This window comes from Lissotriton helveticus, chromosome 12 (genome assembly GCF_964261635.1).
Source record: "Lissotriton helveticus chromosome 12, aLisHel1.1, whole genome shotgun sequence".
Lineage (NCBI taxonomy): Eukaryota > Metazoa > Chordata > Amphibia > Caudata > Salamandridae > Lissotriton > Lissotriton helveticus.
Window position 1 is genome coordinate 766,391,195 of NC_136073.1, and position 27,358 is coordinate 766,418,552.

Consider the following 27,358-nt stretch of genomic DNA (forward strand, 5'->3'; position numbering starts at 1 on the left):
CGTAATTCCAATCCTTGTGCAGACTTCTGGTTGGTTGCAGAGGGATATGAATTTAGTCCATAACTTAAAATGAGGGTCACTTTGTATGTAATTGAATTCTCTATTATTCTACATTATATAGGCGTCTCACTATGTTTTTTTCACATCTTTATGTTCATTTTGCTACTTATAAGTCTATCATTTTGATTATGAGTTCAAGTACATTGCTTGAGACTCTAACTGCATTTTTGTCTGTAGGCCTTGCTTCTTTTGTAACCATACTGGTTTATGTCAAGGTTACTAGTAATACAAAAAAGTTTTGAAATAAAAACAAACTTACAATGAGGGTCTAATAGTCAGATTTAGAATTTGGAGGACAGGTACTCTGTCACAAATGTTACAGACTGTCCTGTCCACCTTATCAAAGGTGCCATAGGATACAATGCACTTGCCATAAGGGGTACTGCATATACGTCATGTTTGTGATGGAGTACCATGTCCGCCATTCTGGAAATCAGGCCATAAGCCTATATTTGCGTTGGTAGTCAATATCGTAAGTGCCGTATTTTTGCAGGTCGGTATTAAAACTACAATATTCTGAAATATATTGTCTGGAAGAAAGCTTGGACCAACCATATGACATATATAAAACACTAGGCATAAGTGCCTGAAATCAATAGACAAACTTTACTTTAGATGATGACATTATGCCGAACCTCTGCTTGAACCTTTATAAAAAAAAACCTTGAAGAAGGATGCAAGAGTTGTGTAGTAGTTAATGTTTACAGTTGTACAATGTCTGTTTTCTATTATACTTTACAGTAAATAGCTTTTGCAATTTATATAATGACTGGGGCATTTAATCATATTCTGGAGAGTAAAAGAACATGCGTTATAAAAATGGCAGAAATCAATCCCATAATATATTTTCTTTAATGGTGCAAATGAGTTTTAAAAAAAGAGACACAACAAGCAGGACTTTATATTCAATACAATAAACTTTTATTTAATCATTAGCACAATTATGTATTTTTTTTACATTTCAGGTTGCATGGAAAAGCAAAGCATAAATTCCACTTAGCTTCAGACAGTTTTAGGTTTTTTTTATAAATTCATTTCATTTTTTTATATAAAGAGTTGCACACAAGGAACTTTGATGGAAGTGTTACAATACAAATATCAGTGCAAAAGAAGTCACTAATAATACTTCACATTTCAACCCCACTAGTACAGACTTCAGATACTTCCTATGTTGGTCAAGAGTTGTCTGTATTGACATGAGCCGAGTTGTTCATTTTATTTTACTTTAGGGTACCTGATTTAGATATGTTTAATTATTAGCATACCAATCAGGCCATTTTTATTTACTTTGATCCATTTCCATTTGGATTCCATTAGCATTTCCATTTGGGTTCCATAATCTCTCTTATGTTTGGTGTGAATCTGAAAACTATAGAAGTCCATACAAGTCTGTAACAGTTTGATTAGTTTAAGAGGCTTGATTTTAGGTAAAAGTAGATTGATTTTAAATATTTTATTACACAAGCCTTATTCTGAAGGAATAGAACGGACGACCTGATGACCACATGTCCATTAGTCACTACGTTTTAAATCCTAAATTTTCATTCAACAAGTGCATTCTAGGAACTTTAGTCCTAGTTAATTTCAGTTCAACTTTTAGGACCAAAGTACCAAATAATGATCTGCATCTGATCCCATTAGATATTTAATCATTTTTACATTGTGTTGTTACCAATTATTGGGCTTACGTTGCCACACAGAATTATACACATATGGCAACTGTGCAGAAACAGACCCTCAACTTGCAAAGTGAATGTACAATAACCGCCAGCATGTCAACCTGTAACAACTGATTGGCAAGCCCTAACAACTCCAAATACATCAATTGCACAATATGCAAAGGACCCAGTCAAGTTGTGGTGAGATCGCCAACAATACCCAGGACTTTTAAAGTTCTGGATCCACCGACGTTTTATTAATATTAACAAACAGAAGGGTGAAAACTCCCTATTTTATGGGGTTGCGAAAAGAAGGTACTGATCTCTACTCTCACTTGTCAAAGGGGACAATTTGATAAACTGGATCATCGGCTAATGTAAATTCTGGAATTTTATTCAGCAACTGTGCTAAAGGGACAATTTCTCCTGAGCTTTAAAATCCATTCCAAGGAACTGGTTTCTACTAGATGTGTGCAAAATTTGCATAATTGGCTTTTGCAAAACGACGCAAAATTTCTGAAAAATTAAGCAAAATTACGCAAAATGGAAATCTGGCATTTTGTATTAGTGCAAATTGGCTCCTTGCATTTATTTTGGATGCAAAGACGTGTTTTGCGGTTAAAGAAAAGCTGAAAAATACGTGCCGCAAACAACAACCACTTGCGTTTTGGATGTTCGTGTTGTTCCTGTGCTTCTGTAATAGGATTGTTTTACCTGAACATTTTTCATTATGTGTCCAGGTGTCATTGCGTAATTTAGGATTTTTGTCTATCAAGTGTAATGCAAAATGCCAGAAATTATGTGAGATTACACCAACATAAAAACAATTTTGCCTGGGTCTAGTTTTAACTTACGTTGAAATTAATTAACTAATTTGGAGAGCATGATGGGTGGTAACAGCAATACATTTATCTTATAAGGCAGATGTCTTTTATTTCAATGCACCAACACATCAACCGAAGGTTACCTTCTTGTGGAGTTTCAATGCCATGCCGGCCTAAGGATGAATGGATTAGGCTGGATATATTTAAGGCAGGTTCAAGAGTGCACATTTGGGACCAGAGTGAATAATTGAACATGTGGCGGTCCTAAGGCAGGATGCAATACAACAGATGGGAGTGCAGCGAACAAGAACCAAGAGATACTTGGTCCCAATGTTCTCATCTCCAGACGTTCATGTGGGTTCCTATTCCCTATCATGGCACAAACAACCTTTTGGGGGTGTCAGCTTAACTCTTTTTCCAAAATCCACCCCGTCTAAAATATATCTTTAAATATATATTTTTCTATTTCGTGAATATGTAGAAAATATTTTTTCCATAGTTTTTTAGACTGAATTGAAAATAGAAACGACAAAATCCTCCATCACAATTCCTGTTTTTGCATGACAATAAATTAACACTAAACAGCAATAGGAAACACTCAATAATATATTTCATATACATATATTTATAATATATATGTACACACAGTTAACACGGTCTGATCATTGCGGGGTGCTGGGAGGGAGACAAAAAAATGAAAAAGTTGAAAGAAGGAGAGAAAAAGAATTCAAGCTGCCATGACAGCTTGAGTTTAAAATCCACAACATACATTTGCGACATAAGTCTATTTCATTGCATTAAGCATTGTATCTTAAGATATGTGCGTTTTGCAGGGACTAGTGGTTCTAGGTAGTCATTTGTAGGACCAAATGAAATTAGGCTTAACACCAGTCTCTTTTGTTCCCAGAAAAGGTACTCAGGTTTAAGGGGCTAAGTGATGATCATGTATATGTATACATTGATTGATTGATTGATGTGTAGCTGGAATTTACATTGCAATTTACCGTGGGGAATACAACGTCTCTCAACACTCCTAACACATACAGTATTGGAACATATAGGTTTCGTTATCAGTGGCAACTTAATGCCGATGGGGGTCTATAATTGAATTATTCGATATATGCGAGCACTGCGGATCTGTTTACTTTCACTCATAGATTTTGGCTGCTGCTAAAACCTGATGAAATATCTGGATTAAAGTCCAGGCCAAATGAGGAATTACTGATACTCCTTTAATCCAACATTTCTCAGTAGACCCTCTGGGTCAAACTCATAATAATTCGAACTTTCCGCTCCTCTGAAGTTATCGTAATCAGACTGTAGGGGCGGGACAAAATGAGTAGCGTAGTGGTGACATTCAGTTTGTTCTGAAACAACTGCAACCCTCCCAAATTCTGCCTCCACCTAGCAACTACTGCGTCTCCCAAACCAGCCTCTGAGTCAAATGGATTTGCAGCAATTGAAGAGATCACACACTAATATTTTCAGATCTAGCATTACTTAATTCAACGGTACTCATCTCTTTGATCATTATGTTTTTACTGTTCCTTTCTGCCAGGTTTTACTTTGAGTTAAGAAACAGTACAAAATGACTACGTCGGCCATCTGAATTGGGGGGAAGGACATGCAGCCTTTTCTCCGATGGCTCTTACACCCCCAGGGCCATCAGAGAAGTTTGGCCATTGCGGAGAAAGATGAGTCTTCGCCGTGGCCAAACTGACGGTCCGCCCACATTTGGGGCAGACCTTCATTTTGGCTGTATATAAACTCCATCACCATTGTGACGCAGTATACATACTGCCAACATATAAACCACCCCCTTAAAGTCTGATGTTCCATTACCCATCATTTCCAGCTCCCTAAGAAAGGACTGTCTTTTGAGCAAAGAGTCCAACATGTAAATCAACAAAATGAAATGATAAATCATCAACAGTTCTTTTTCATGATTAGAGCGCTGTCACGCGTCGCTTTGTGGAGATTGTGAATTTTTAAGCTCTGTGTTTTAAGTCATACTGCCTGGTGTTGATGCACACCCCTTGATGCCCTTCACCTTTCACTTAAAATTCACATAGCCCTTGCCTGTGATTCCACCAGGGCTTGTCCGGTACCCAAATGCCTTGATTCTGGAAACCTCACACTCCACCATCATACATGTACTCATTCCTCCACTACCTCCTTGTGTCTTCTTTATTACATACCTCCTACATCCTATCTGAAGTCCTAGCAGGCTTCCTCCTTTCCTGTCCTCCTGCCGCATTGTTTTCATGCTTGAGGCTATATTTGTTTTTAACTAGTTCTACTTGCTGCCTTTTCTTTCACCTAATCGAAGTCTCTCTACCTCTTGCTCTACTTTCTACCCAATCCAGACATCTAGAATATAATAAGCAACAAGACAGCTGAACCAGAAGCCAGTGACAGTGATCTATGGGTTTTGATGAGTGATGGGTAACCAGGGATGAGATGCTATGCAGGCTTGCCTATTATATGTCCTATGATGATGTGGCCTTGGCTCTTGACACTTTTGAAACTCTTGTGCGAAGGTGAGAATTGATTATCAGCACAAAAGCCGAAAAAGTGTCCAACTATCCATCTACAATTAGTCACTTTCTCACCAGTGTATTCTAAGAGGCCACTCAGAAGTAGAGCCAAGCCCCATTTTAAAGAAATGATGCCATTTATTTTGATCAAAAGACACTAAGAGGCTTATTTATAGTTTGAAGGCAGGGAACTCCCTCCCTCACAAAGATGATGGATGTCAAGCCCCATTGACTTTATGGACTTAGAATTTGGCAGACGGGACATCTGCCGCATTTGTGGTGGCGTATCCCACCCCAAAACTCTAAATAAGGTCCTAAATATGAATTCCTTTTGATTTCGTTTATCTGCCCTCAAGTTATGAGTCGAGGGACTTAATCCTAGCGATCCACCATGAAATCCTGCGCTAGTTACAATGTGCAGCTATGCAAGGTGCCGTCCCAATAGTTTATTGCCACTGTGGCAGAAACTGTGGAAATCCTCCCTTGGGTTTGATCACAACCTCTATGTGTTTCTCAGTTCCTTTCTGTGCCATAACACTGTGTGACAAGCGGGAACCTGTCCCATTGCACAGCTCTTCAGATGGTAGGCTTTGGGGATAATATGGGAATTAAGAGGAGAACCGTGTTGGTAAATAAAGGCTTCCACTTAAATTCAGGATGAGTGATCTTTATCCGAAACATTTATGCAAGTATTTATTTGGTTGTCTAAAGCTATCTTCATTGGTGATTCAATATTATCCTTTCCAATCCACCATCCCATCATGGTATCAAATGCTCTCCACATAATCCAAGTACTGAAAAGACTAAAAGTGTGTATATTCTGTTCCTAAACAGGATAACAGAGCTCATTTACTGATTCGAATTGAGGCGATCGCTCTATAGCACACAGCATGACAAAACTTAAAATCTACCCTGCACAGGCAGTCTCCATTCTGGGAAATTACAGATCCATTCCCAGTATTCCTGGGATATTCGAGTAGCCTGGAATCAAGACACTAATATTTTCTAAAGAGATTTGTGTGTTGTAAAAAGGATAACACTAGATACGTTTTGTATGATCATTAAATTGTTCAATATCTCAATCCCAACAGAATGAGGATTAACCTCGGACCATAAAAGTATATACACTCTACTAGCACTCTGTATGGAATACTGAGATTGGCTCGGCCAAGCAGAAGACTTAGTATGCGGGTGTTAACTATTCGCCCAAAAGCTGCCAGGCTTTAGCACTTGTTGATAGTTATTTTGTGTGTGCATGTGCCCTTACCATCAGCTTTGGCACAGAGCGGTCAGTTGAGCACTTAACATTTAACACCCTCGGCAGAGGGCATTAAAAGCTCCTTAATGCCCTAAGCAGAAGCAAATCATGCGTACATTTAATAGAAAGTTTTCACCAGGTACCGATCTCCTAAGCTTTAGTGTAGCCACACGGATGGGTGTTGTATTTACTGACATTTGTCAGGTGGGACTCACAGTATTACTTCCCCTTGTATTCTATACATTATCTTGCCCCTACAGATGTCAGATCGTTTGAGCTCTCCAGCGGGTAACATTATGAGCTCGCACATCACTCCATAAGGCATAAAACGAAGCAAGTGGTTGGCACATCCCGCCAATCAAATCGATCATTCAAAGATGATTTTATTAATTAATCAACGTTGAGGGTAATACTTAATTATTCCATGAAGGGTGCATCATGAGGCAGCTTCGATTTTCAGGATTGTTTCAAAACCACATCTAAAAAATATTTTGTTCCTTATTACAAAATACCTCTCAACGGAAATTATCTAGATACAACGTGAATTTTGTTTAGTATTATAAAGCACTCTGTACGTTACCATGGAGGGTTTATTGGACGTGACTCCTACATATGAAGCCCAGGATATCATGTGGCACTAACACGGTGGGCAAAATATCAAAAGGTAAGTATGTATACATTTTCTATACCTAACTCCATATCTATGTACCATAACAATATATAATATACCATCATGGTACACAGATGTGGAGTTAAAAATAGCAAATCAATACTTCCCTCTATGCACTTACCTTTTAATATTCGGTCCACAATATTAGTATGGTACGATATTCTTCCACAAATCGACTCCAAATTCTACTTGTATTTGAAGCATTATTTACAAAATAATAGAACGCAGCAAATGAAGAGATATTGAGATTCTCATTGTGAGAGAAGCAAAAACTGTACTTCTTGTACTTTTTTTCCCTTTAAATTCTTTCAATTACCCAAAGAGGTGTTTGAGTGCATATACACAGAATCTTAAGACATTTTTTTTCCCAAGTGCTTGTACAAGGCATCCTTTCTTAATGTGTTTTATTATCTCTCTCTTCTTCACATTTTAACAGCTCCTGAACAACATGGTGGGGTAGCACTGTGTTGTGGTCCTCTCTTTGTGGTAAGAGACACACTTCTGATTTTGACAAATATACTCAACTCTTAAGAATCTGGGTAAAGAAACATATTAACAGCCAGGGGAGTGTGCCCACTGCCAGAGAAGCAGGGAGTGGGATTTGTACAACCTCTAATCCCTGGGATCACACCCTGGTCCTTTACAGACACTTTCTCTGCACAGGAAATATAAATTTCCTATAAGAATTTGCAAACAATTTAAGACATGAGCGAGCCTCCTTGAACATGTATCCCTTGCAGCTTTCCAGGAGCTATTTGACTAAAAAATGTCAATGTAGCAAGAACAAAATAAGCAAATTAAAATAACGAGTGAATATCTTTTGTTGCTGTTTGGTTTGTGTTGCTTGTTAAACAGGGAATAAAGCAAACGGTATTTTGCTACAAACCAAAGTTTTCAGAAAACTGATTCCTTGTAATTTATTCTGAGACTTCCTATTAAAAAATGGAGAAAGCGCATATCTCCTCGTTTCCAGAGTAAAATCTGTGGCTGAATTTGAGGCAAACAGTTATATTTGTGTTGCACATGCTAAAAAATTCTCATGCAATAAATGTTCTATAGGATTAGCAATGGTGCCTGAATCCATTTCCTCATTTTTTTTGCCCTGCTGCGAAAATACTTACATAATCTCACGAGAACACATTTTTAGCTCAATTTGCTAATAAACAAGCCGTACAATAGAGCGACATTGATTTTTCCTGTTTGTTGCAAACTTTTAGTAACAAGTCCCCAAGGCGGCTATCGGATTCCTTTGGTTAACCTAATCAATTTGTACTGTCCTCTGTAAACATAGGCCATGCTTCAGACTTGAGTTATCACACTGTATTAAAACATACTCAAGGTTGACAATTTGAAATCTATGGGTCTCTTTGGGGAGTAACTCTGCAAGTCCAATTAACTCAATTCTCCAACAGTTCCCCAATGGACACCACCATTAACTACAGTAAATGGTTTTACGCATGAGGATATGTATTGATTTTACTTTAATCATGTCAAGGACGAGCGGTCTCTTAGCCGGGTCTTTCCTGTCTGTTAAATCCAGCCCCTGCTTTTAGGGGGGTGATTAGGTTTGCCTAGGATATTTGTCACATTTTGAACATGGGGAATTTCTCATAATAATTTCTAGGATACCATAGCCTGACCCACTCAGAGCCAGTTGTCTCTGGGGTGTGGAATTGGGGACCACATTTGTTCGGGTGTCTCAGAGAATGAATACAAATCCTTGGAACATCCAGATGTGTAGAAGCTTGATCAAAAATGGGACTTGATCTCTGCGCTCATATGTTTTTCGATTACCGGGTTTATTTGCAGTTCACCATTTTTCTCAGTTCCTTTGCTTACCAAAATTGTGGTGCTCTACTAGTCGTACTAAAAGAGTAATTTTAGCTGCCACAGTAATAACTGGACAATTAACAAGGACTATAAGAAATGATATACTTGCACTTTACCCCTTTGCACATTTAGCCATTTCAATTCTGGCCTTGTAGGCACCAATTTGAATATAGATGTTACAAATAAAGTCTGCTTCTGAGATACAATCTCGTGTCATTCATATGTAAGTATATCAATTTTAAAATTGATCTTAAAATAAACATTCCTATGGACAAATGTTCTGTTTGCTAAATCCATTAGTTCACATACAGCACCCTTTTCTCTATTTTGATACTGTCCATGGGTTCATAGATAGAGCAAGTTAATCTGCCAATGTGCGGAATAGTTTTGCGTTCCGATTGGTCAATGGACATTCGCAGCCACCCCCAAACCATCCTCCTCTTCCTTTTCTTCATATCATATTCCAAACCTCTTTTGTGGTGTCCCTAGATTTTGCCACGGTACCGGTAACTCTGGGTTAGCTTGAGGGAGGCAGAGTTAATAGGTGCTACAGGCAGAGCCATGAAGTTCCACTTAGAAATGAGGATATATGGAGGCAAACAGTACTTCCCGGTCCTATTACCCCAGCCATTCCCAAACTACGTTATCTGCCCTATGGGAATTAAATAGAATGCACTGAGAGTTTAACTGGTTGTTCGCGTAGGGCTATGCATGTTTGTATAAATACCCTGATATTTGCTCAAAGTTCGGAGAGGAATGAGCAGTGGTGCAGCACACAGCAGCAGCCATTGAGTGCCTTGAAGTAGTTATGGGGCTAATTTTGTGGGATCATGTAACAGTAGTTAATTGGTTGATGAGAACTTTGGGCTAAGGAGTAGTGTGCTACCCGCCATAAAGCACTTCAACGCCTCATCAGGGGTTGTAAGTGCTATATAAATGCAATACAGCTGAGGATTCTACAGAAAGCCCATCTACTGCAATTGCAAACAAACCCCAGGCAATCTAAAGGGTGGGGAAATATAGGCATAACACAGACACCGTTCTGTACACTCTTACATTGTAAAGACTTTTTAGACTGTCTTTTATGAAAGGGAAATAAGATATTTGACCTAGAATTTGTAATGTTTCACATTACACTATATACTGCCTCTCTAAGCAGTATCTGGTCCACAGCGCCTTAACTGTAGGATTCTGCCTTGAGAACCCCAGATCCAAAATTTACAAATTCCCGGTAACAAAAGACCGTTTTCTTTCCGTAAAATTTGCATAAATGAGTGAACAAAACAAAACATTCAAACAAAAAAAGGGACAGTAATGCAGATGGGCGCACAAAATGTGCGCACTGCAAAAACACATAAGAACAAAGAGGTAGACATGCATTAAAAAAAGAAAAATTGGGAATGAGCAAAGATCAGACTGAACCAAAAGTAAGTTCTGCTCCCTCCCAGCTCTCTCAATGAAGCACTGCAAACAATTTCTCTTCGTGGCCCTATGCAATTTTGGTGGAAACCCAAGAGGAGGAAGATGGTGGTTGTACCCAATCAGACATTTTGATGAACGAGCCTTAAATTTGCTCTTCTGGGTGTAGGGCAGACACGCGAAACATCTCTTACCGATGCCTCAATCCTCAGAACTTCTGGGATCACCTCCAACTGCTGAAAACTTGTCTCTTCTGTGGTGGAAGGGCAAACAGAAAAAGAAGCTCTGTATATCCTGAGCTTGGACGGCAATAGAGCTTAGTTAAGTCACTACAATCTTACCAATGTCTCCTAATATTCAGGATTGACGCAACTTCCCTTCCATTAATCTAACTGTTTTAGGCAATAAAACCACAATACTGCTCCCCACACTTTCTTGAGCATTTTCCACGTCCTGGAGCACTCTGCCCTGCCAACACCTTTACTCCCTTTTCTACTTACAAAAGGTCTTTGTACCACAAAAGCAATTGTTGTCAAATTTGCAATCATTGGGTGTTCTACAACAAAACAGAGTTTAAAATGGCGTCCCTTAGAAATATTGGCTCCTGGATATCCGTTACCACAGTATCATGAATGTAGTTATATATAGGTTAGAACTGATTTACTATTATTAACTTCACATACATATGTACCTTGTCGAGGATGATATATATGGAAATCTGTTGATTATGTCATTTGATTTGCATTTAAATTGTTTTCAGGCTAATTGGATAGTATCTGTGATCAAGGCTTATTTGCCAGCAAACCGTGTTCGACAGATGTTGCCTTTTTAGCACGCTTGGAATAAACAATTATCCACCATTAACTTGATGAGTGCTTCTCCTGAAGTATAGCTGCATTTAATAATATAATCTTTCACAGAGGTTTTTTCTGTATTTCTAGTGCATTAGTCTCCGACTAAACATCAGCGAGGATTCTTATGATCCTTCCATTTACGCATTTTTTTCCTACCGGCCTATCTCTTCTCTTGGAGAGTGCGCAGCATTTTAGGTTAATGGAAATTGATTTGCTTCAAAATAGGGCCATTAAACAGAGTGGAAGACCCAATAACAGAAGCTTTAGTTGGCAAGTCCGGGGCATGTACGCGGACACAGGAGACATAGCCAAGGTCAAGCACAAAAATGAATACTAGATTCTGTTATCAAAGAGATGTTGAAATAACCTACAGAGTAAGTCACTCCATTCACAATAGCTCAAATGTGAGGGTACGTGACCATCGATTCAGGAAGGGACATTGGACCTACTGTGATTTTAATCCAACTGGCCTGCCTCTATGGCTTGAAGTGCCTTTTCCTTGACTTAATCGGCATCATCTTAGCTTTGTCCACTTTTCGTCACTTACAGTGTCGACTGAAGCACAGGTTAAGTGACTTGGTAATTGAATGTGGCCTTGGGTCAACTATATGGTAACGTTATAAAATTATATTTCAAGATGCTTTATTCATGGGTGATGTCTTGGGCAGTGGCGTAATGCAAAATGGTGGACGGAGTCTCTCACATCTCATTGTTTTTCATTGGCCATGCGTTGGATGTGGCCCCTGAAGGGTTGGAGTGCTCCTACTCCACAGTGGCTGCAGGGGCATGTGCTATGGCCTTGGTCTTGGGGTTAATACAACACTGCTGAGATGTAACAGGGTACTTGGACGCTTGGAAGCCTACCTTCGGTTGAGTCTTTCTACTCTGCTAGGTTTTGAGGGAAGTGTTGCAAAATCAATCTAATGAGAACCTTTTTGGAATCAGGTGCACTAATGGGAGGGTTGTAGCTGAAGTAATGTTTGATGCCAGGTTTCAAAAGAATTGAGTAAAATTGATTTATATAAAAGCACCATACAGTGAAGGATAGCCTGGCCTTTTCTAAGATCTCAAGGTTTCTATAATACATCTACAGTTCACTATGATTAGCCGGGCTGGTCTCATGATATTTGACAACTTTCCCAATGTAATCTAGTTGTGGATAACCTTGTTTTGCTATACAATTTATTTATGTGCAACAATCTGCACTGATTGGTGAGTATGTTGGGGATAGACTTCCAGACTATGTTGCCTGTTGTAGGCAGTTTTATGGAAATTTACCTTGGCATAGCCATGAGGTGTCATTAATTTGAGTAACATCAAAGTTCATATCAATAAGGTATTTTGTGTTTTGTTCAGAATTTAAAATGCTATGCTTTTTCTCATTTTCTGTGTAGTATTGGCTTTCGTAAGTATGTCGGCGCTGTTCGTAGATGGCATACAGCCTAGCAGAAATCCATCTACTGGATAGAAGGACTTAGCAGAGCATCTTCAATGATTTCAGTCCTCAGATTCAGAATTTGATAAGCTCATTCATCACAAAAACATGCACGAGGCATAGAATGATGATAATTTGAGGAGCAAAGAGGATTCATAATGCTCGGTTGAGTAACTCCGAGACATCAGCAGTGAGCGGTTGCGCTCTGCTCTCGTAAACAGTGCGTCATCTCACTTTCATAGATTGCTGCGCCTGACTTAATTGGCGCGGAGTGTGCAGCTGGAAATTTGAGTTATTGTTCTGCCAGCTGCACTGTGCACGCTTAGATTAGAGCTGCGTTGGGGATTTCTGCCGAAGCGGAGTCTTTAGTTTCCACTGAACTATCTAGGACAGTGTGGGTCAACTTGACCTCATAATTCTCAAAACATATTGAATCATAGCTCTTTACATAGTTAACAGCATATTGCCCTTGTCACCCATTGTCTGACCAAAGCTCACCTCTTGATCTTCCGTAGTGCAATCAAAGCGTGTTCTTTGAGTAGCTGGGCAGCCATTTCAAAGCCAATGTGGCATTTCCTACTTTTTCAACGAGGAATATAAAATAACATATCCAGGACAACAAGTGTACAGCCGGTCCTTCAACTATTCCGCAGCAAATCAAGGAAATACAAAGTCAAGCTGCCAAGATAGTTCACGTTTTTGACAGCGCAACCTCAAATTACACGAATCCCATACTCCAGCACAGAGCAATGGATCTCAGGACTCCTCAAGCCCTTCACAAAAAAGCCCATCAATGCTTGAAAATTGAAAAAGGGGGTTAACACAGATCCTTTCAAAAAGAGGTGGTGTCTAAGAAAGTAAAGCAACTGGGTAACTACCAGAACGCACTCTGCTGTTCAAAATATAATTCTACATCACTCTGATACGATTTAAAGTGACATTGGGTGCCTTTTAAGTCATTTATTAGCACACCAGTAGGAATGTCTAGAGGAGGCCATTTAGAGGTTCATGGCACAGGAATTGTATAAGTGTAGTGTAAACTTTGATTACATTTATTTAGTCAGATGTCCTGTTTGAATACAGCTAAGTAGTGTACTGATCTGTCCAGTCACTCTGCGGACATGACCTAATGTCTCACCAGACATTCTACTGCCATTGACTTTCTGCAAATATCGCTTGTTCCAAATTCCTATACCCATACATGACATTATCTCAATGTCTTCCAATACTCTTCTTTTTTAAGCTCCGTCATTTCTAAATTCTGTATGGTGCCGATTCTGGAAATTGTGTCATCTAGTATATAGCAATGCACCCCTTACACTTGGGGCAAGTATTTTGATTTGGAATCTACACCACATAAAACCTTGATCCCAATAAAGCTCTCTTTTTTTCCCCAAAGAAAAGAAGCACTTCTAATGAGTAATCCACTATCTGACTATTACCAACTATGTCCCCCTCCGCTGCCACCCCCATTTAAGAAATGATTCAAGGTGGTGGCTATCTACAAGTTGCTCTCTGCACCTTTCCGAGGTAACCTGTTTTCATCCAGTTGGAGGCAAAAGGGCAAAATATGAGTGCAATTTTCAGAAATGATATCTTCAGATTCCTTGGCTTTAGAAATATGCACCTCAATATTTTAAGTGTCTCCTGGGCCCCCTTAATAAGTTATGAAGGAGATTGACATGGGAGAGGGATGTGCGGCTCTCAGCCAACAGCTGACTTCATCTGATGGTGACCAATTTGGATCCAACCACTCCTTCTTCCCCTTAGAATACATCAGTGATGCCACTCACACATACCACCACGCACACTCACAGAGGCACACAGACTGACACACGTGTGCACGGACAAAGTTCTCGAAGAAGCCACAGTCTACTGCAGTAGAAGAGGACGCTTAATTGGAGGATCAGGTGGAGGACAGGGGAGAAGGGTCAATTTCCATTTGCATAGAAATTTCCAAAGTACACGCAACACAATGAGAAACTATCCAAATAACACAAACACAAAATATGTCTAAAAAAGAATACTTAAAACACACGCTCACGGGCACACGCGCAGGAAAAGATGGACTGCAGAAAACTGAGCAGACACAGCTGGGAGTTAAGACGTTTGTTAGTGGTCATCATCATGAGCACTGTGCTCTTGCGCCCCCTGTTCCCACGGCACTCCTTTCTTGGCTTTTTCCTCGACTCCAAATGGTTTGTGCAGGTCCAATGGGAGGAAGGGGGCCGAGGGCAACTGGGTCATCGATGAGTTAGTGAAGATGATGGTGGTGAAGTTGGTGAAGAGGACGTCCGAGTACGACCCTTGACCTTCCATCTCCTCAAGCTTTCTTTGGGGGTGGAGCAAGCTTGATGATTTCATCTTCCGAAGGTTGCCGAATTACATCTGTGTGATATGAAACACAAAAAAGTGCCTTAAGATACCCAGCACAGCAGACCACACAATAACCATTTTTATTTCATGACTACAGTCAAGTTTTTTTTTTCCATTAGCTTTTTCAAAGAGAACTTTTTAATTCTCTGAATTGTATTAGTCTTAAACAATGAATTAAAGCAACTTCACAACCTCAAATGAAAAACTTGCCAAAAAGTGTTTTTTTTATAACTGGGCTGTCTTCTAGGTTATAAAGACTCAATTGGAAATGGTTGATTGTATCAATACACAACCACCATCACTCAAGGTTATTTTAGGATACTTTATCAAAAAGGCAAGGGAATACAAACGTTTCTAGATACAATCTAAACTCAACATGTGGCACCGGTTATATCGGGATCTGGAAGAAGGAACTAAAGAAACCCTGTAGGAAGACGTAGTCTTAGTGAGAGAGATTACCCATCTATTGATCAGTTTGTAAGGGGTGAGAACTCATCTATAGATCATGTCATAAAGAGGCAAGAATAAAATCAAGAAATACAGACATAGATAGTTGAAATCCAAAAAGCCAATTAAGTAAAGTAATGCAGCCATAAGAATTCAAGATGCCTTCTCGAGATGCAATTTAAAGAGGCTAGAAACTTACTGAGAGAACCGTCCTAAGGAGGTGAGAACTCAACAAGAGACACACTCTAGAGAGGCCGTGGTGTCCAAGGTACACCGGGTGCAGACAGTACATCTATCTATCTATCTATCTATCTATCTATCTATCTATCTATCTATCTATCTATCTATCTATCTATCTATCTATCTATCTATCTATCTCACCTCCAGCTGCAGTCATGCAGCCCAGAAGCTTGTGATAGGAAAATGTGATCAGAAAATTCCCTGAACCTTTTTTTTCATACTGTGCTTTTGACTTTTATCTGACTTACATGATGCGTTGTGTTCGGAATTATTGCTAGCCTCGTGTTACAAACAGCATTTTGTGTCAATAATCATCTGGGACATTCGCTAGGGGCAGGAACATTACTCAAAGGTACAATGAAACAAAGTCATAAGTTAGTGATACAAAAATTGTATATAAAAAAACAATGTGTTTGTTTAAAATGTAAAAAGATGGGATTGAAACTGAAGACCCATTAGAAAAGAGAGAACCCACATTTAAATTCAAGTGTAAAGTAAGGAAGTAGCAAACGCTTTCATTTCAGTACCAGAATTTGATATGTGGCTTCTCACCTCTGTGTCCCATTACAACATTCTCCCTTGCCTTTGTCACTGTCCTTAATCAATAAAAGTGGGACAGGGATGCAGGCTGCAGCTAGCTCTGCTAATACTGGAATCAATATACCCTCCATCTTTTTTTAACTGTGTAATTTCTTATTTTAATGTAAAGTTCTTACCCACCAGATAGTAGAAGGCATCACAATGTTAACAACTGTACCTGAAGAACAAGGTGTTACAAACAAGAGACAAACAGTTAAACCAATGTAACCTTTTAGTAAGGAAATAAGCTCAGAGGATTATTGGGGGTGAGAATGGGTTTGGATAGAATGGGGCAGCACCGGTGAAATACGAAATCTGTATTTATCAATAATTTAGGCTATTTTAACAGTTGAGCTTCAAATGTTGTTTAAAAAGGAACTGTTTTTTAGTTTTATACGGAAGCAGCCTAAATCTTGTTTGTGTCTGACTTTGCCTAGAATCGAGTTCCAGAGTGAGGGGTCCACTGGTGCAGGATCTGTGTGAGGCTTAGTGGGATTAAAATGTCTTGCATTTGCAATGGAGGAATTCTATACGCCATAGTGTTCTTTCTCTACCAGATATGTAGAGTGGTGATTAAAGATAGGACGAGTGGCTAATTTCAAGGCTTTAAAAGTCAAACTGGCAAACTTAAATGTATTCTAGCCAATGCGATTATTTCAAAATGGGGGAAATGTGAGCAAATTGCCTCATGTTTGTTGATAGCCGAACAACCAAATTAAACATGCCTTTTAGGGGGGTCAGTTCGTTTTTTGCGGATCCTTTGAGTAGTGTCTTACTGTAGTCTATTTTTGAGATGACAATAGCATGTGAACAGGAGCCAGACTTTGTGAAGATAAGTTTGAAACATTTGATGGAGAAAAGGGCTCCTCACTTGGTGAAGTGGTCTATGTGAGAACTTCCAGTTGGCCTGTCTCTTAAGAGATTCACACTGCTCGAACAGGGTTTGCAGCTGTCTCTTGTCTTGTGAAGTCCCTTGTGTCTTCTTGGACATAAGATGTACTCCATGGTGCAATGCAAACCTTAGCTCTATCTCACCTGATCTGAGGTAACCCACCAATCAATGGCATCCTTGACACCACTCTAGTGTCCATATTGGATGAAGAAGTTCAACCATATCATTTCAAAACTAAAGACCGTACATTCGCTCTCTCTCCAAGCTTCCATTATCTTAAAGGCCACCTGCTCCACCTACAATCTGCACTATTGCATATTTGGCAATTAGAGGTGGGAACAAAACGGATTGTCTGCCAGTGGAACCAACTCTCCTTTCGCTAATCAAAGGTCACCGCTGCATGATAGCCATCTACACACATCAAGACGTTGACTCTATTTAGAATGGTGCTTCCAATGCATATTTTTACTGCTTGGATCTGCCGTAGCAGGCAAGCGATACTCGCTAAGGGAATGCAAATCAGGGCCCCAAATGTAAAGAGAGAAAACCCCAACTCTGCCAGTTTTATATTTATTTTTTCCAGAAACAGACCTTTGCATAAGGGATTTGTTTCTGAAACATAAAGTTGAATGTCAAGTGAACTGTACCAAGATAGTGGCCCACTTGACATTCTGCTTTTTAGAAACTGGATCTGCGGGACAGGCAAATGCACTTTAGATAAAGAGTTCCTGACAGGCAAACAGAATATCTCAAATCGGTGGCAAGTCATCCACCAAGGGAATGAATTGTGAATGTACACAGACCCAATAGGCTAGGGGTCTGCCCGCAAGGCTCTAAATGAGCCCAGAGTGTTTCATGTACAATAAATGGAATGCAAACGAATGAACAGAGTAAACCACACTTGGAACCTGTAGGAAGTTGGCTCTCTATATAGTGTACTAAAACAAAGTACACTCTGCAGAGAGTCCTGGGAGACCCAGATTGGTGTACAAAGGCAAAACTAGATAATACTAACACTCTATTTGTGGTAATGTGAGTGAGCAGTTAGGCTTGTCAGAGGGTAGTGCTATGCATATGTTGTACTCACAGAGGCAATAAATGATACACACTTTCAAGAATAAATATGAGACCAATTTATAAAAATAACACCGATTTTTATATAATTGTTCAGACTAAGAACCTCAATCTACATTAAGTACTTTTCGAGATATAAAAGAAGCAACAGCAGAGGGTTGAGGTAAAAAGTACCGCACCTGACACTTCAAGTAGCACAGTGTTTGAGTGATGGTGCTTGACAACCAGAAAGTGCACCCCTCTACACTTCCTATTGGGAGGAAGTCCCAAAAACATGAGAAAAAGAATGGAATCAGCACCCATCAAATCACATACATTATTTTTTAATTAGACTAAACACAAATTGTACTCGACGGCTTCAAAGAAACGTGTCTGATCCAAGTTGTTCTTTAGAAAAACATTTGTCATTTTTATTGAAAGATAGACAAGATCATTTGAATCCAATTTTCATAAAATGCATTACACCATTTAGCCAACGCGTTTCGTCTCCTAAAGAACAACTTGGATCAGACACGTTTCTTTGAAGTCGTCGAGTACAATTTGTGTTTAGTCTAATTCAAAATTAATGTATGTGATTTGATGGGTGCCGATTCCATTCTTTTTCTCATACTTTTCGAGATATGAATTTTTCAAGTTCACAAAATAAATCACTTTTATGTGCAATGACACACCATTGAATTTAATGGGAGAAAATAGAAAAATGCATATAAAAATAAGACAGTTGGATTTCGAGGTTCACCTTTGGGATTTAGGTAAGTAGCAAGGCCACGTCCAATGTTCCATGAGAAGATTCTTTGGAGCATCCCAGATTTGGCTGGGAGCAGGTTGCTGAGGTCTTTGGTAGCTGGTGAGCTAAGAAGAAGGGGGACACCTGAAAATACATTGCACAAGGGTAATTAAATGTAAGTCTGAGGGGTCCCACTCAAGGCAGCAGGTCGCACGGGGCTCAGGACTACGGAAGAACAGCTGGTTTGTCGGTACCCAGGTCGGGCAGGCTGGGTGCAGAGGAGATAGGTCAGCTGGGCGGCGTGCATCAAGATGTCTTCGAGGTCAGGGACAGGCAGGTTGCAGGGATGATTCCGGGACAGCTGGGCCACTCATGAAGTGAGGGGTTTTGATGTTCCTCAATAGATGCTTGCTTCATGGGCTGTTGGGAGTTTGGAATGAACTCTTCTTCTCGGTGTAAGTTGCAGGGGGTCCGGTAGGTGTTGGTGTCTCCAAAATTGGTGGAGAGACAGATCTGACCCTTCGGAGCTGATGCACCTCTTTTTGCTTGGATGCTGGTTCGGAGTCGCTGGGGAGCAGCAAGTTGGTATGCCGGACTTCGTGGGTTCGGTGCCTGCAGACTGCAGAGGAATAGTTATTCTACCCCAAGGGACTTCTCTGGTGATTGGCAAAGGGCTCAGGTGCTCCAGATTTCTTGGATTCCTCAGCAGCAGGACAAGACAGTACACCATGATTGTTGAGTTCTGGAAGCAGCAAGCAGGGTTTCGTGCCACAAATCTGCAGCAGGTCTTCTATTCTCGGGTCAGCAGCTCTTCTTTGTCCTTGTCTTCTTTGTACTTGTCGGATCTTAAGTTCAGAGTCCATGGATGCCACCAAAATACACAATTTAGGGGTGTTAATGGGGGTGACAGGTTAAAGCCAATGGCCTACCTACCTTTAGGGTGGCTATAGCCTCTAAGTGACCACTTCCTGAGAGAAGAGGACAGTCCCCTGACCCTAATTGGCTAATTTCCTCTCACACCAAGATTGAGGTAAATTAAAAGTGGGCTCCACATCACCTGCCCCAACTTAGGGGGTGGTGCTCGCTGAATGGGTATCCACCTCCCAATTTAACTAAGTTTCCCATCTGTCCTCCTTCCAAATGTGGAGCAGGGCAGGGAGCCTATTGTCCTCCACTATCTGGAGATGCCTGGGTTGCATTTCAAAGGCAGCATCGCCATTGAAGCTTCCAGCCTGGTGTGGGGGAGGTGTGAAGCACCTCCACCCAGAGCAGGCTTTGTTCCTGGCCTCTGAGAGCACTGGCCCTCACCCCATGAGGCCAGAAACATGCCCAGTGGTGGCAGGCTAGCTAAGACTAGTCAGAGACCGCACCAGTGCTTGATATGTTTTCAGGGGACCCTCTAACGTGTCTCCTGTGTGCATTTATTAATAAATCCATCACTGAGGATTTTTTCAAAGCAGGATTTAGTAAGATAAGATGTTTGGTACCAAGCATATTGGGGTACAGTGGAGCCATCATGGAGCTAGAAAACTCGTGATGACAAGTATCAAGCCTATGGACACTCTATGGCTTCCCTCTGCCCTTAGAGTATCCAACAATGGACTTCGATATTATAAGGTCATATCTGCTAATGCAGACATGTCCACACATGGGATACACACATGGGATACAGTGCACCCTACCTTAAGGCTGTAAGCCCTGCAGTAGGGGTGACTTACCTTTACCTCATGCCCTGAATGTGGGCATGGCATCCAGGGCTGTGTGCCATGTCGACTCCTCCGTTTTCTCTGTACCAAAACACGCAGCCTGCAATGGCAGTTTGCATGGTCTTGGTGAGGGGTGCCTAGGGTGGTACCATTTGTGCTGCAGCCCTAGTGGACCCTCTTCAGTCCCAATGCCCCAGGTACCTGGGGTACCATTTAGTAGGGAATTTTAGAGGTTGCTGAAGTTGTGGTACAGTTTTAGGGAAAGAACACTGGTACTGGGAACCTGATTAGCAGGGAGCCAGTACACCTCAGTCAAAGGTGCATCAAAAAACCAGGCAAAAAAGTGGGGAGGGGGTACTTAAAAAAAACTGTTTTCCACAGAACCACTGGAACCAGTGCAACACATTAGGATAGAACAGCAGTTTCAAAAGAAACACACTAAAGCACGCAATAAACCCAAAAGAAAGCTCTAGTATAGGACACTGGGAAACTATACAATCCTCACAAATTAATATGCGATGGGTTTGGGAATACTCCGACCATGTCAGTTTATACAACTAAGACCATGAGAGACAAATAGAATGTATATTGTAACAATGCAGTAGGAAAATGGGCAACCCTGAAACTTATTAGGCAAAAATGCTATTTTCAGACTTGAGACAAAAACATATTTTAGGTTGATAACTCATCGGGTGGGCTCATGCCAACAATCTGACCAGGGAATGTGCATATAAGGTCAGTCATATGATATTTTGAGTCCCTTCCACTGGACAAAATTGGGTGATGGTATATATATATATATATATATATATATATATATATATATATATATATATATATATATATATCATGTGATCAAGGCTCTACGGAGCCAAAACGTTATGGCGACAGCACTGAAATAAATTTACTGCCATCTTATTACCGTGGTCCTTGTCCGTTCCTGCATGCTGTATACGTGGGGAAGTGTGGCTCAATGGTTAGAGTGGCAGACCCTGATGCAGAGGTCTAGCCCGGGACCAGGGTTCAAGTCCCGCCTCGGCAGGGGCTTGGGCTCAATTTCCTCGGACCTGATATTTCTCACCTCGGTGCCTATTCTAATCATGGGTCCCACTCTGCAACTTTGGGCAATAGCTTGCTTAATCTCCACAACGGCCCCAACAACGCTAGGATGCCTGGCTTCACCTTGGGGGTGCCCAGGAGTGGGCACTTCACATGGAAAGCCAGGAAGGGTTCCACAGCGGTATGCGTACAAGCGCCTGTGATACCCCTTTGGGGGTCGATTTGGGCGCTATACAAGTACTACCACATTTACATTTACGTGGATTGCTTCAGCGTGAAAGCGACGGATCTCTGTATATATATATATATATATATATATATATATATATATATATATATATATATATATATATATATATATATTTATTTATTATTATTATTATTTTTTTTTCTCTCCAAAGTGACCCACTGCTCCTGGGGCGCTCAACAGCCGGTGTTCTGCATTGGGACCGGGTCCAGGCCCAAAATTAATTATTTAGACAAAGGATGCGGCACTCCAAAATGGTTTTTGCTTATTTTATTGATAAGCTCTCCCCCACCAACGTGTTTCAGCCACAACGTGAACAAAGCCTGCTGTGGCTGAAACGCGTTGGTGGGGGAGAGCTTATCAATAAAATAAGCAAAAAACATTTTGGGTGCCGCATCCTTTGTCTAAATATATATATATATATATATATATATATATATATATATATATATATACACACACACACCCACACAGACATACATATATTCATACATATATACATACACACACACATATATATACATGCTGCCACACACTCCAAATCCTCGAGTAAGAAAATAGACGGCACTCCAAGTCTATATTTTTCACCAAGAAAGGTTTATTGGCAGACCCCCCTGCCCCCTTGACAAACGCATTTCACCCTTTAGGCTTCGTCAGTGTCAACCATATTGTCGTGCAATCCACCATTTTATCCCCTCCCCTCCTTATACATAAAGAGAGGACTAAAATCTCGCCAAGTTTTTACTGGCGGCCATCTTATAATGTGCAATTTTTCCACTTCATCTATACACATTAAAACATTCTTTGTAATGGGGAAATGGTGACATTAAAGTGCTCGTGCATTATTGTTCAAAAGAGAAAGAGAAACAACAAGGTTTATATTTTACATTGTCTGTGTTTCATTTCAGTAAAATACTAAAGTGCAAAGGATCTTTTGTTGATATACCAATATTTTTGGGTATTGTGTGTCTCGTTGCACTTATGTACATTCCATTCAGTCTAGCCCTATATGGGCTTAGGCGACTAATGTTAATACCCTTGTTTCTTCATTTTGCCCTGTATGGGCCTAAGCTATAGTTCATGAATCATTAATCCCAGATACATTGTTTATAGGGGTGGGGGGGGAGAGATGAATATGAAATAAGAGTACGATGGTATGGACTTAAGTTGAGCTTCCCTAGTTGGATAATCCCCTCATCTATATAGCTAGGGTAACAGTTATTGATTGCAGGGTTGGAATTACATTTTAAAGTATCAGCTTGAGGGATAGTTGTAATCATTCTAAATGAACCCATAGTTCTCATTGTTGTTCAGGCCTTTAGGCTGCATGCTTTGGAGGTCAATTATATACCTGGATTCTAATGCCCTTAACGATCTTACTCTGTCTCCACCTCGCTCTTTTTTACCCAGTTGATCAATCAGGTAGAAAGACAATAGGTCCCTATTACTTTTGTGGTGGGTCTCAAAGTGGCGTGCCACAGGATAGTTGTTATCTCTATTTGTAATGGCACGCATGTGCTCCAAGATACGCTTTTTCGCCGGGTTAATTGTGCTCCCGATGTATCTTTTGGAGCACGGGCATATCAGGCAATAAATTCCGAATTCCGAATTACAATTCAGGAATTTTGTAATCTCTCTAGTTGGTCGTGGGTCATTTAGTCTTCCCTCATATTTAGTCCGCTTTTTACTGTATTTGCATGCTTTGCATTGCATGCAGGGAAAGACACCATTTATGGGTTTAGATTTTAATGTTCTGGTGGATTCCTCGAAGTGACTACTAGTCAGATGGTCACTGAGAGACTGGCAGCGTCCATAAGTTATAGAAGGTTTAGATGGTAGTACCCTTTCCATGGTGGTATCCGTTCCTAGGATGTGCCAATTTCTGTTAAATATTTGTACCAGCTCACTAGATCTCATGTTGTAGCTGGTATTCATCCTCACTGTACCCTCCTCCTCAGTCTCCCTTGTTTTCATCTTAATGAGGTATTTTCTGTCTACCAGCTCCGCCTTACTCACTGCATTTGTTAATAGTGATCTAGAGTAGCCTCTGTCTTTAAACCTAGACATGGCCTCATCCCGTGCCTGTGAGAAGTTTTTGGAATCAGAGCAGTTTCTCTTTAGGCGTAGTAATTCCCCAAATGGGATGTTTTTAATCATACTTTTGGGATGATGGCTTGCCGCATGTAAGACGGTGTTGCCCGCCGTGGGCTTGCGGCAGAGTCTGGTTTGTAGGGAGCTTTCAGTTACAAAGACCTCTAAGTCGAGATAATGTACCGATGTCTTGCTTATTGTGCTCGTGAATCTCAAATTCAGATCATTGTCATTTAGTGTGCGACATATTCCTCAGCCGAGGATCTGTCGCCCCGCCAGATGACAAATAGGTCATAGGTCCAAAAAACAAACAAAAAAAAAACATATATATATATATATATATATATATATATACACACACACACACACACACACACACACACACACACACAAACACACACACACACACACACACACACACACACACACACACACACACACACACACACACACACACACATATATAAATATATATATATATATATATATATATATATATATACATACACTCACACACACTATGCAGAATGATCGCCAAGCACCTTATCCAAACAAAAAAGTGACAAATAGCACGGACAGGGGAAACCATTGTCAAACATTAAAGAAAAACTTCACAGTCCATATGCTGCAGGTAATAATCTTGCTTTTTTGGATGGTGTTGGTGCTAATTAAAGCAAATATAGCTTCCAGGCATATTTAATAGAGATGTTCTGGCCAGAAGTTTGCGGGTCTACGTAGATATGCCTGAGGTCTCACAGGTCCACACTTGTTTGTCGAGAACTTCAGAATATTAGAGACCCGGTTGAGGATTGGAGGGTTGAAGGGTCAGTGTGCGGGTGCCTGTAATGTGGCTAGTACAGCACCAAAACGCTTTCTTCCGACGAGCGTACAGATATAACCGATTTTTACAAGCCATGCCCTTATCTGGCTAGTGGCACGTGTGCTTAGGAATTGAAATCTCCGGCAGGTGATGGGATAGCAGCGGTAGGCAGGTGGGCACCACAGTCATGGAGCAGGCGTAAATCCTCCATGTCGTGCTTGCAACTTTTGAAACACTCTTCCAGGCACTAGCTGTGGTCATTAGCCTCCCCCTACATTATCAAGACCCTAGCACCAGACCCCAACCATTATGGGGAACTGGCCGTTTAAGAGAAGCAGCATGCCCATATAGATTTGTACTTTGTACCTTTTTCGTGTTTTTGCAGTAAGGGAAATTGTTTTCCAGCACAGAGATAAAGGCAAGTAAACAAAGAAAGCCCAGGGTTTCGATGGACTGATACAACATTGTCATTATCGATTTTTAAGTGGCTGTAACGGATGTAACTTCGCCATACAAACAGCAACATTGTCGGTGAACCTTTAGGGCTTTATTCACTGCACCCGGGTCCCCGAGAGTCGGTAAACAGTTTTACAAGCCCCTTGCGCCGCTTTTGCGCCACCTTTCCCATGTTAAAACTGACGCAACAGTGACGCAAGGGGCTTTTACATCTGCCCCTTAGTTAGGGTGACCAGGCGTCCCCATTGTGCCAGGACCGTCCCCGTTTTTAACAAGCTGTCCCAGCAAATTTCAAGAAATTTAGCTCATGTCCCGGTTTTTAGAGAGGGTCAACTGAAAACGATGGGAGGTGTTTTTTATGTTTTACAGAGCAAGGAAAGTTAGCAGTTGTTTCAAGAAAGCAATTTAATTAACAGGCAAGCTGCTGGGCTTAAAAATTACATTTTATGTATGTTCTTACTGCCTGATCTGTAATTCTCTGCTGAGGAGCGCTCTCATCGCTTTAAGTAAAATTGTAGTCCTTCTATTTTTGTGAAATGTCCTGTTTTTTGGCTTTAAAATTCTGGTCACCCTACCCTTAGTTTCTCAGTAATCCCCGTCGCGTGACGGTGCAGACGATATTCGTCGACTCCGTCCCCAGTGCCTTATTAGCTCGAGCACTTCCAACAGGCATCCTCCCCCAGTGAACAAACCTTCCCAGGGTAGGATTACAACTCAATTATCAACCCCAAGGCTTCATTTCCGATGACAGACAAACCACTTAACATCCGGTCTTTTACCCGGCCCGCCGGATGGAATGCCTGCCCAGTGAGAGGCAGGCGGTCCAAATTTTGCACGCTACAGAATAGACTTCCGCCTGTTTCTTGTTTGTCTCTGCTTCCAGCAAGGGCAGGAAGCTTGTCCATGTGACATTGGAATGTGTCGCAAGGCAGTCAGAGTGACAAGCTAGATATATTTATGCACCACCTCTTAATATAGGGGCCTTTCTATATTTATATAATCCTTTCTACTGTTTTTCTTTCTCTTTCCATTCCAAACATTTTTTTTTTTAATTGAAATCAGACATATTACAGTACAGAAAAGGGAGAGAAAAAAACAAAACAAAGAAAGCAAAAACCACAAAAAACATAGCGCACCTATATAGCTCATCATAGTCAATCTTATAACTTGGTATTACATTGCACTTGAACAATCCCTCCCCCTTTTTTTCTCCATGGTTATCAGCAAATTTCAGCAGATATTCCGATATTACTCATTACCAGCAAATTGCAGCCTTGTCTATTTTGTTCCTCCATCCAGACAATTAAAGGCTCCCAAATATTCTTGCCCTTTTTCATAGCTTTTAGCCCTTTACATTTATCCAAACCTATTTAACATGTATTTATCATGAACCAGCCTTCACAACGATGTTTTTACCAAGTTGTACCTTTACCGTGCATTTTTTAAAACTAATGTTTTAAAAACACATATGCTTTTACAACGTTTGCCTTTACCACAAATTTAAGGTAAGTTCGGGAGGGGGGCGGGGTCTCCACCACAAATACATTGTTTACATATATAAATATATGTATAAAAAATGCGTGATAAAGGCATACATTGTATAAAGCATATGCGATCTAAAAAAATACAGGGTAAAAAATGCATGGCAAAGGCAGAGTATTTCCCTGAGTTGTTCTGTCATACAGCCTGACAACATATGGCCATTTCTTTAGAATTTTGTATGCAACAATGTTATCATACACTCTCCAACGCCGTTGTAACGCTGCCAGCCAGGGATTTAAATCTCCTCGCAGTGCCAATAAATTTCCTCATCACATGAGCATAAAGCATCCCTGCTTCTTTGTACTAAGGCCCTAATTAGGAGCGGGTGGTTAATTGTCACTGCACTTATTGCAATTATGAGTTTAGTAATAAATATACACTGCCAGATATTTATTGTGGGAAAATGCCAGGTATTTATTGGAACAGATGGATCTTGGTGCAGTAAGCTCCAAAATCTGTGTGTTATTCCCCAAAACCTCATAATTGGGTAGTATTTATCGCATCCGATAAATTCCGACTTGCTGAGCTGAATTTCATCAAGTGCGATAAATATCACA

At 40.5% G+C, this 27,358-nt stretch overlaps 1 protein-coding gene across 2 annotated transcripts in view; it reads right to left on the reverse strand.

Moving 5' to 3' along the window:
* Positions 1–958: 958 nt before the first annotated feature.
* The window catches only part of PEA15 (proliferation and apoptosis adaptor protein 15), a 372,825-nt gene continuing 346,425 nt past the window's right edge, over positions 959–27,358 (reverse strand). The window contains exons 5-6 of one of the 2 annotated variants that reach the window (XR_013603786.1): positions 12,866–14,933; positions 959–12,824 (exon numbers count right to left, since the gene is read on the reverse strand). Coding sequence is in view for 1 of the 2 variants with exons in the window: in XM_078670533.1 (XP_078526659.1) it covers positions 14,869–14,933 (65 nt within the window). In the remaining variant the exon portion in view is untranslated. Of the gene's footprint in view, positions 14,934–27,358 lie in introns of both variants that reach the window. The other variant, XM_078670533.1, reaches the window with a different exon arrangement.